The sequence below is a fragment of the Electrophorus electricus genome, chromosome 2 (genome assembly GCF_013358815.1).
Source record: "Electrophorus electricus isolate fEleEle1 chromosome 2, fEleEle1.pri, whole genome shotgun sequence".
In the NCBI taxonomy this organism is placed as follows: domain Eukaryota; kingdom Metazoa; phylum Chordata; class Actinopteri; order Gymnotiformes; family Gymnotidae; genus Electrophorus; species Electrophorus electricus.
In genome coordinates this window covers 11,124,241-11,135,138 of record NC_049536.1, presented here as the reverse complement: position 1 = coordinate 11,135,138, position 10,898 = coordinate 11,124,241, and the positions used below count along the sequence as shown (strand labels likewise).

Here is a 10,898-nt window from a genome sequence, read left to right as displayed (position 1 = left end):
TACTATTGCAGACACACTGACAGGAAACCTGGCTAATATAGCAATGTTTTTAAAATGTTAAGTCTCTTACCTTACTCATTCACAGATGATAATTATTAGACCAATACCTACTGAGTGAGCCTGTCAGTGCAGCCAATCATTTTTTTCATTCATTTTAATTTATTTTTAATTAATTTAATTTACCTTTTTTGACTTGTTATACATTCCAAAAATGAAATGTTCTGTTTCATCTGTTTTCAGTAGAAAAGGGATTATCATCTGAATGTATGATTTGTGAATAATTTTCAATTGCAGCTGAGTCTGCAACTCAGAGTGCACTTTTTTCAGTTTTATCTCTTCCAAAACTTTGTTTTAGTTTTTGCACTTATAAAAAAGTCCGTTGTAGACTATTATTAAGTCTTGCACTCAGCATGTCTTTAAAATGTTCTCATGTTGTACACTCAACTGTCAAAAATATGCACACACACGCACGCACACAAAACCTGTGTACGTGTCATTTACTTCCATGCTTGCTGTGTGGGGGAGGTGGAACATCTGAAGCCTATAAATTGGTACCTGACTCTGATGTAAGCCCTTTCAATAGTGAAAGCTCACTGCTGAGAAGATTGCAACTTGTGAAGCTCAAAGTCTCAAAATTATATGTTGGCATCTAAGCATAATTTTGAAGATGTCTGCTGAGTTTGAACTTTGTCCAGGAAGAAGAATTGGGGGCTCCAACCCTTGTTTCATCATTGCAGAGATTGGTCAGAATCATCAAGGAGACATTGAGATTGCCAAGGAAATGATTCGCATGGCTAAGGTACTGTAGTTGAAAAGTTTGCAGAGCTTTTTTTTTTTGCTTCTAGATTTTATTTTATTTCTATAAATTTTTATGGCAGGTAATATTATTTGATACATATGAATTAATTGGGCTAAATATCAAGAAAGTCATAGTTAATGTAAAGCCATTTCATTCACATAAATAAAACAGTCCAGAGCAATAATGCCTAAGCAAACCAAAAATTCACAACTGAATGTGCAGTCCATTTAACAAAGCATGTACCATAAAAGTATTATATACTTACCTAGTATGTTAAACAGAGTCAAATCACTTTTGGGATCGTTGCATCTCTCTGGTACACTCTGGTTTAAAGGGACTGACTATTTGTACTGCATTTCATATGCTATCTATCTTTCTCCTCCTCTATCTTTCCCCCACCCATCCAGGACTGTGGAGCAGACTGTGTTAAATTTCAGAAAAGCGAGCTTGAACATAGGTTTACTAAGCGAGCGCTAGCGCGTCCTTACAATTCTCCTCATTCCTGGGGAAACACTTATGGGGCTCATAAGTGCCATCTAGAGTTCAGCCATGAACAGTACAAAGATCTACAGACGTTTTCCAGAGAACTGGGAATTTTCTTCACTGCATCAGGCATGGATGAGGTAAACAATTATTAGTACACTTTCATGAGTCTCAAAACTTACTGTAGTACCAGCACTGTGTGGTCTGCATATAACCATATCAAAAAAGAATCATGTGAAATGATAATCTTTGTGCATTCTTATGTTTGTCATTAAAAGATGGCAGCTGAGTTCCTACATGAAATCAATGTGCCTTTCTTCAAAGTGGCCTCAGCAGACACCAGCAACATCCCTTACCTTGAGAAGACAGCCAAGAAAGGTAAAAGTGTCTGACCTACAAAAAAGGTAAAAGTGTTTGTCCTATAGCTTCAGCAAGGGTGGGAAAAATTGTAGTACTCAATTTTCCCTGTCGGAAACATAATTGAGTAAAGGTGGGCACAAAACCAAGGAAAGGACTCCAACAAGTCCAAATAAAATTAAACAGAACTTTAAACTCTCTCTCTATATATAGATCATGAAATGATCATAAATCATTATAATTTTTTTGATATGGTACACAATGTTAACTGTAGTAATGGTGCATATTTGGACTTGTGTTCCAAGGCCGCCCCATGGTGATATCCAGTGGTATGCAGTCTATGGAGACCATGCGCTGTGTTTATCAGACAGTGAAGAAGCACAACCCAAATTTCACCTTTCTGCAGTGTACCAGTGCCTACCCACTGGCCACAGAGCACGTCAACCTGCACATCATCACTGTGAGAATCTCTCACTTGTTGTCTTGGTGCCATTACTCCATCAACTTCAGCCACAGACTGCCCTGAATTGCACTTTTAAAATAAAATATTAATTGTTTAATTATAATTCATGCATCAGTCATGCATCATGCAACAGTCAGCATCAGTATTTTAATACAGTTATCCCAAAGGTTCCTCTTTTGGTAATTGCATAGTGATAGGTGTAGCTCAGTATAGGGTGCTGTGTTATAAGCTTTTCCCTTCCAAACATGTTTACTTGCAAACCACGTTAAATTTAACTCTCTACTCTCTGATGCAGGAATTCCAGAAGGAATTCCCAGACATTCCGATCGGCTACTCGGGCCACGAGGCGGGCATCAGTGTGTCCATTGCCGCAGTAGCTCTAGGTGCAAAGGTTGTGGAGCGTCATGTGACCTTGGACAAACGTTGGAAAGGTAGTGACCATGCAGCATCCCTAGAGCCAGCCGAGCTAAAAGCACTGGTGAGCGAGATCCGGACAGTGGAGCTCTCCATGGGTTCACCACTCAAGCAAATGCTTCCTTGCGAAGCATCCTGCCACAGCAAGGTCTGACAATAAATTTAAGTTCTGCTTTAGTACTTTAGTATGTCTCTTTCCATTGTTTTTTTCTAATGTACAGGATTACTTTTAACTATTTTCTATCAGTCTCACCCAGTTATGTCTCTGGCTTGACAATACAGAATATCGTGTTATCAAATAAAAACAATAATTACATTAGATCTATATAACTATTCAAACATGGCTAGCTTCCCAATATCATTTGTTATATATATATATATATATATATATCAATTCATCTATTTATTTATTTATTTTTATTTTATTTTTTTCTGGTTTCAGTTGGGTAAGTCGGTGGTGGTGAGAAGGGCAGTGCAGAAGGGTATGGAATTAACCCTTGATATGCTGGGAGTTAAGGTGGCAGAGCCACAAGGAATACCACCACAGTATATCTTCAGACTGGTGGGAAAGAAAATCACAGTGGACGCAGAGGAAGATGACACCATAACTAATGACATGGTTGAAGACTGATGATTATTTCATTCAAATTATCATCTTTATTCAAACTTTGTAAATGTTTTTTTTTTCCTATGAAAATTGGATTTATTTCATCTTCCCTATTTGCAAAGTATAACAACACAGTTGTGCTGATTTTTCTCCTATGTGTATTTACAAAAATGTATTTTAGTACTCATTTTTTAAGGTAATGTAAGGGGTACCTGCATTAACTCTAATAATAAGGCAAATCTTGAAGCATAAAATTCAGCTCATCATATTTACCATTCCTATCTTAGATTAATGTAGCGCAGAGGTTTTGTATATCCTCCTTGCTGACCCTGAGACATTTCTATATTTCTTCTTTCTGTTTTATCCACTGACCACTGCAAGAATAATTATTTACAAAAATAATATATTACATTACTTATATTGCATCGAAACAAATAATTTTAGGTAAATATATCATACAGTTGTTACCACTGTGTGTCACGGTACGGCCACTCCCCCCGAACGTCTCCTCGTGTGAGCGTATGTGTGTGTATATGTGTCCGTCAATGTGGCCACGAGTACGTGTCTCAGTCCTGCTCCTCATTGTGTCGTTATCATATGTGTATAAAAGTCTGTCATTTACGCGTTTGTATTGTCGGTGTTTGACCCAATTGGTGTGTGTGTTGAGACGTGAATGCTATGTGTGCAAATAAACGTATGTTCATATTTCACGCGACTCGTCCCCGCGGCCTGCTTGAACCTCCAACGTTACAAAAACACCGACAAAGGTTCCGCCTAGGAGGTGCCACTCGGGTGCGAGCAAGCCTTCCCGTGCGGCATAAAGAGAGGCGACCACGTTCGAGGAGGAAACGTATGTCTATGTTTCACACGACTCATCCCCGCATCCTGCTTGAACTTCCGATGTTACTGTTTTTATACCAGTATGTCAGGTTGGGGGAGAAAAAAACAAAAACAAAACAAAAAAAACCCGATAGATAAAAACGCAAAAACAACAACAAAACACCCATGCATCCACACTGCCAGAGGTTTTTGAAAGAGAATGTGTCCTAAAAAACTTTATGTTGCTTGAAATATTTATTACATGATTAAGTTAAAGGAAAAGGGAAAAAGACCCGAACTATTAATAATGAACATAATAGAATAAAAGAATCCACAACTGTTAAATAAATGAATTCACAAACAGGTAATAAAGGACTGTAGAAGGTTTTCTGGCCCTGATTTGAGGAGAACTATAGTAGAACAAAGATCACTTACTGAGAACTTAGAGTCTTTGAATTAGCTTATTACATTTACATTTACAGTATTGTCCAGCGGTACTATCATATGAAAGTAGCCTATATAATGATAAGCAATTAGTCTACCTAGCTATATAGCTGTCCTAGCTAGTTTCAGCTAGTTTCTAATGTCACTGAATTGCTGCATGTCAATTGTGATTTAAGGAGACATTACAACTAAAACAAAATAAATTTCCACTCTCAGCACATAAAATATTTTGTCCAAACTCAGTTACTGTGTCCTCTGTGATTGGAGCCCAAACAATGTCCCCCCCCCCACTTTGGCATTTGACATCTTGATTAAAAATAACCTGTTAAATATTAACTTGGATTCTGCCTAGCCATGGAAACATTTCCTAGGATTTCCTCCTGTTGCAGTGAATGTTTGGTGCTTGAATGCTGCATGAATGCAAAATGTATATATTGTATATTGCATACTGATCCCTGTAGTAGTATGCAGTATATTATCCAGTATATGACAAACGCAGTTCATACTACAGGAGCACACAAATGTATGAAGGTTCTGCCCACTTGTGAAAGACTTTCCATGACAGGATGCGGTACACCACAAAAATAGCTCTGATCGCATGCTAGAATATTTGGCCGGAGTAGTACGTCATCTGGGAATCTTTCACAAACTGAAAAAAATCATTTTGTTTGCATATTACATTCGGCATACTGTTTTGGGGCCCAATCAGTATGTAGTATGGGGTAGGTTATTTTAAAAACACCTAAGTAATGTTGTCATAGTTAATCACTGATTTGTCATCACTTTCCAGCCAAACTCTGGCCATGACGCTGCTTTAGCAGCAGCTAAGAACATTCTTGCAATTTTGAATGAATCAACATAGGGACAGAGCTCAGGGTACAGTAAGCACTAGAATATGACCAGGTTTAATATTTCCAGTCATTTTAGTCATGGAACTAAACACCTGTAACGTCCCGAGCGTTGCTGAGCAAGGAGCAGGACGTATAAACTCGCTCAACGGAGACAAACGTTTATTAACATACAATACAGATACCGGCACTCACATATAACACAAACTGTGAATGTGAACACACATATGGCGAACAAGAACAACGTGAACACAAACATGATCAATGACTGACCACATTGCACACACTGACAAGGGTTTAAATACAGATGTGACAAGACTAAACCAATAAAGGTTTGTGCTAAACAACCTAGGCGTAGTTACAAACAAGACAGTCAATGAAGAACTCCCACTGCATCCGGTGGGCCATACCACCATTGGAAGGGGAGCATTCCATGACAGAACCACCTCCCAAGGGGCACAGCTCCTGACGTGCCCATCCCCAGGACAGCGAACCCCAGGCTGCCGTGCACATACAAACACAAAGCACATAACATGACAAAGCCTGGTGCCCACCCAACATAAGGCGGGCTAGGAGCTGCCAACATGGGAGGCCTCTCAGTTCGTGACGGGGAAAGTCAGAGTCTGTGCCTCTCCCAGGGCAGTCCAGTACGCTCCGCACAACAATGTGTCAATGCAGCACCACTTGAAGCGCAGGTGCTGGAGGCGTGTCCTTGCCCTCCACTGGATACGCAGAGGGCATATCTGCCCCAGCTTCGAACATGCTACTCCTCATTATGGCCCTCTTTTTTCCAGCTGCCCAAGGAGAGCCCCAGAGGCAGTTCACCTCCTGGGCTTTGAGTGGACCCTTCCAGTATTTCTGGCCTTCCCATGGAAGAGGAAGAATATAGGCTTTATCCTCACTAGCCCAGGGACCTAGCCAGCTCCACCAACTGACTTCACCGCAGTCCCCGTGGAGCCCCTTGCCTTTTCATGGTCCTGTCTTGGTAGCCCCAACCTCCTCCAAGAAATTCCAGGGGGCATTCCCCTCTTCCTCCGGTGTGGCCACAAACACCAATTGCGGTCCTCTCCCCAATATCCAGGGATCCATGCAGCAGCTTGGGATGTCCTTATGCACACCCCTGTAGGAGGTCCGTTTCCTGTCGAGTGAGTAAGCGTCCTGTTGTGGTCAGTTATTGATCATGTTCTTGTTTGCGTTGTTTTTGCTTACCATATGTGTGTTCACATTCACACTTTGTATTATACGTGAGTGCCGGTGTCTGTATTGTATGTTAATAAACATTTGTCTCTGTCAAACGAGTCCTTTCCCTTGCTGGGCGGCACTCGGCTTGTTACAACACCGAACAAGCTCAGAGTTAAGACCAAGCTTCAAGTTCATTCAAGTCCATTACATTTTGAGTAATTAATATTGTACTGAACTGTGAACTATGATCTAAACATGTTCTGCAGGTGACAAGCAGGGAAAGCATCTTATACAAGGAAAAATAAAGAAACTTAAAATTGAATAATATTGGGATTATTTTAGATTTCTGGCATGTTTATGTGAATATCCCAAGATGAAGGCAATATCTGGAGCATGACTTCTCTACGAAGCCACTGGTATGAAACTTGCCAGTTAAGAAAATTGCAGGTTATGAAGAATTATTTGGGGAGAATTGACAGTGGCAGTTTTTAAAATTAAGCAAACCATGCAAAAACTGCATTCTTTCATTCATTGTTTGATACTGAAGAGATATCGTATCACGCTAGCTAGTTAATCAGGACTCTTGAATGCAACCATGAAACACTGGTATCCCAGTGGCACCCAAAAAGGAAAGAAAATTAGGAAAAGGAAACCAGGATGTTCTGACTGCAGTTAAAAGACAGGTAAAGCTTATATGGGATGGGTAAATGTTGTATTTTTCCGTAAAAAATAAAAATGTTTTTGATTAGGGCCCCCAGACATAACTTTGCTTGAGGCCCTAGTAATGCCAAATCTACCCCTGGGAATTGATGTGACTTTTTTTGGGTTTTTTTTGCTAGTGGTAGGTAAATGTCTCACAACTAATTTCAATAGGTCCATATAAAATCGCATACTTCCATGCCATACAATATGCAAAAGCAGTATGTGAGAACAGGGACTGTGTCTGAATACTTAGTATTCATATACAGTATGCAAAAAGCCCAGATGATGTACCACTTCGGGAGATATTTTGAAGTATGCAACAGCAGCACACTGTCCTAGCCAATGATTTAGGGGCAGAGAAGGCCTTCAAAGCTAAGGAAGAAAAGATTCCTGAAAGCACAGAGTTGGCTGTTTACAAGTGTAAGTACAGTACAACCAGAAAAATAAAAAATGAAAGATACTATGGTTATGAACAGCCCCAAGTAACATTATGAGTAGCGTTGTGTAGAATGACAAACATTTTGTTTGATTTTATAATTGTTATTAATGTAACTTATAAGTTATTAAGGCTAGCAGTGAATGCAAGCCGAGGTATTTGTGATAGCTCGGTAGTTAGCCAGCCAAGCTAACTTTGGTACCAGTAATCAAGACATTTATCTCAGTTACCTGAAAATGCAAAATCAGAGGTTAGAGTAGGTTAAATGTGGGGGATTAAGATCAGTGTTGTTAGATTTACGTGCTCATATTCAAATATAACTGTGCATTTTGTTATTTCAGTAGCCATTAGCACACTGCTCAATGAGGCTTGATGGCTTATTCAATGGCTCAAACTTGTGCAGAACAACAGATCTGAAGCAATTGTAACTACTGACTTCTATGATTTATGTTTTCTATGATTTAAAGAGTTGATTAAGTTAACTTGGTTATAAATAAGCTTGCAAGTGGTTTGCAGGTTGAGTTTGTTTATGTTTGTCTAAGTTGGTTAACCTTTCCTAACTGTCACATTGATAACACACTGATAAAAAGTTGGTGCATGCACCTCAACTTGTCAGTAATGCTAGTGATAGGCCAAACTATCCTTATGAAGGTAAATATATCTAAATATCTCTAGTTTAAATTTTCACTATTGGTGTAACCCTGCATACACTGTGGCACATTAGCCATACCTTTTAAAGCTAAGTCTGATGTTGCAGGGTCAGATGAAGACACAAGACAGCTTATACAATGGAGAGTGGCCACTGAGGCCCTCTTTACCAGAACCAATGCAGCACTTTGAGGATTTGAGTAACTGTTTAAATTTACATAAAATCTGTGTTACATGTCATGTACACTATTAATTACAAAAGGCTGTATGTAGTAATGTATTATTCAACTTTTTCTTATTTCTAAACATTAACAATTTTAATGACAATACCTTTTCTTTTGAAACAGTGCATGCACTGCACATTGATAACTGTTATGTGCATTGTGTTGTAGAGCCTTTGTGTTGGAGAAAAATTTGCAGGGGAAGGTGACTCCTGTTTATGTGAAAAAAATGGGGGAACCTTAAAAAAATACAAATTAAGCCTCCTTTGTTGATAAGATGGTCAGCAAAAAAAGACTTTATTGTAAAACAAGATGTTTTCCTTGTACCGTGTTTATGAATTTTGTAGGAACTCAGGTGTACCCCTCCCAGTGTGAGTACAGAGGGCAGTGAAACAACAGCAGCATTTGGTATGCTGCCATGGAAGAGGCAATAGGTGGGAGGCCATTGATAAGCCCACCCACCCTTATTGCCTCATCTGGCCAAGATGCAGCTGAAGCTTCACTGCCGCCTGTTAAAGATAGAGGCATGGAAACCCTGCCCAAAAAGAGACAGGAAAATTAGAAGGAGAGCGAGGCAGCAGAGAGAGAGGAGAGCTGAATAGACATTTAACAGTATTTTTCCATCCCACTACTCAAAGTTCATATACTAAAAATGCTGTCATACCATTGGTACATGAGAAACTGTATTTTGAGAATTTAATGGAGCAGTAAAAACACTTCAATGTCATATTATGAATACTGTAGTGAACTGATTATCCATCTGCACAATACATTCTCTAATCAAACCTTGAGTACTGGTAGTGAGATTGAGCTTTTGGCATGAACATGGTACATGACAGCACCTGTATAAGTAAAGGAAGAGTTCAGTTGTTTTATCTACATCAAAGAGATAGTCCAACTTTAAAACAAATGTTTACTAAGGAGGTTTTATTAGTGCAGTCATAAATGTCTATTTACTATGCACACAATGTGTCCAGATAAAACAAATATTTAGAAAGGTTTCACCAGCCATCCTAAAATTAACATATCAAAGATACAACCCCACCATGCAAACAGATATATATTTAATTAAAATGCCTTGCTGCTGGAAATGATAAATACTGTAGTCTATAATTGGTCATGTGCTACACTAAGTAGCACAAAACATCAATCTATCATTATCTATCATTAATCTTTAAGTATTACTGAAGGACTTGTCTATTTTGTTTCTTGCAAAAGATGTAATCAGTTTTACACTGGAGAAGCCAATTGAAAACTTGCTGATTGTTCCGTTGAACACCTTTGGACCATCATAATTAAGGATGCAAACCTGCTCAACAGAAACTGAAACTAGCTCAAAATCTAGGGTGTGTAATCACAGATATTTAAAGAAACAGGCTATAAACCCCCCCACAAAAAAATCTTCCAGTGTACAATCTGAGGCCCTTGATGATCCATTAAAAAAATCTGAGGCCCTTGATGCCCATTAAAAAAAAACAGCGTGATCCCACTGCTCGTCACCATGGTACAAACTTGAACATGGATCACTGGCAGACGTCTTGAGTATTTGTATATGAATATGGGTTTTACTGTCCAACCTGAGCTCTACATTCAACATTTCCTGAAATATAGGAATGCTTTTAATACAGCCCAATCCTCCTGCTATCAACTATCATAAGTGATAGTGTATCAAGGCCGAAAACCTTGATAAACAATATCTTTCAACCCCTTTCACTAGCCACCACAATACCCCAGAACAGCATTTGTCAACCTTTCTTTCAGGAAAAAATTAGTAAAATATATCATCGTTTCCCTACAGTTCCTTCTGAGATGCTCACTAGCTTTACTATGACCAATCGCCTTCATGTGTTAGTATAGCTTAACTTGTGCAAGAAGTGCTCTGAAAAAGTAATCCAGTATGAACTAAACTTTTAGTTTCATCGTACAGTAATACAAAAATGTTCTTACTGGCTACTGAATACCACAACTCCCTTCTCAGGAGTGTGCTTGAAGTTAGACGGCCTTTTTCAGCTTGAAACAGTGGCAGACTTGTTAAAAGCAGAATGAACCCCACAGTCACACTGCTCTCTCAACTACTCCTATGTCACCTCTTTCTTCCTTCTTGTGGTTTTACGTAGCTACACCTCCTTAGTTCAATAATGCTTAGTCTAATAATGCATCCTGATTGGTCACTACCCAATTTGAGTGAATTTCTGAAAGACTAAAATATAGCATATCTATTTGTGTACTTACAACTATATTCTTGAAAGACACGTTCTCATGTTCACATGTTATGACTTTGTCATTTTTACTCTATGAATTTGGAGTAATAGAATCACAACCTCCTGTAAAATGTCTTTTCGGTTTACTATATCACATTTAGAAACTCTATAAAACAAGCAAATTTGACTATTATTAAATAACTCCACTATATTCTAGAAATACATTTTCTTCTGTTCCCATTCCAGGACTTTCATGGAATTTGGAGTAATATGA

General features: G+C 38.8%; 1 protein-coding gene across 1 annotated transcript; it reads left to right on the top strand.

Moving 5' to 3' along the window:
• The first annotated feature begins 667 nt into the window (after positions 1-667).
• On the top strand, positions 668-3,147 carry nansb (N-acetylneuraminic acid synthase b). The gene is made up of 6 exons (XM_027029801.2): positions 668-799; positions 1,207-1,422; positions 1,561-1,660; positions 1,945-2,099; positions 2,398-2,664; positions 2,959-3,147. Exons 1-6 carry the CDS (start codon positions 668-670, stop codon positions 3,145-3,147), a joined length of 1,059 nt encoding a protein of 352 aa, XP_026885602.1.
• Positions 3,148-10,898: the final 7,751 nt, after the last annotated feature.

What these genes read in the sequence shown, in the direction of transcription:
- nansb (XM_027029801.2), top strand. Translation starts at nt 668, where the DNA reads ATGTCTGCTGAGTTTGAACTTTGTCCAGGAAGAAGAATTGGGGGCTCC. An exon ending in AAATGATTCGCATGGCTAAG is followed by an intron (nt 800 to 1,206) that starts GTACTGTAGTTG and finishes CCACCCATCCAG; the next exon opens with GACTGTGGAGCAGACTGTGT. An exon ending in TCAACCTGCACATCATCACT is followed by an intron (nt 2,100 to 2,397) that starts GTGAGAATCTCT and finishes TCTCTGATGCAG; the next exon opens with GAATTCCAGAAGGAATTCCC.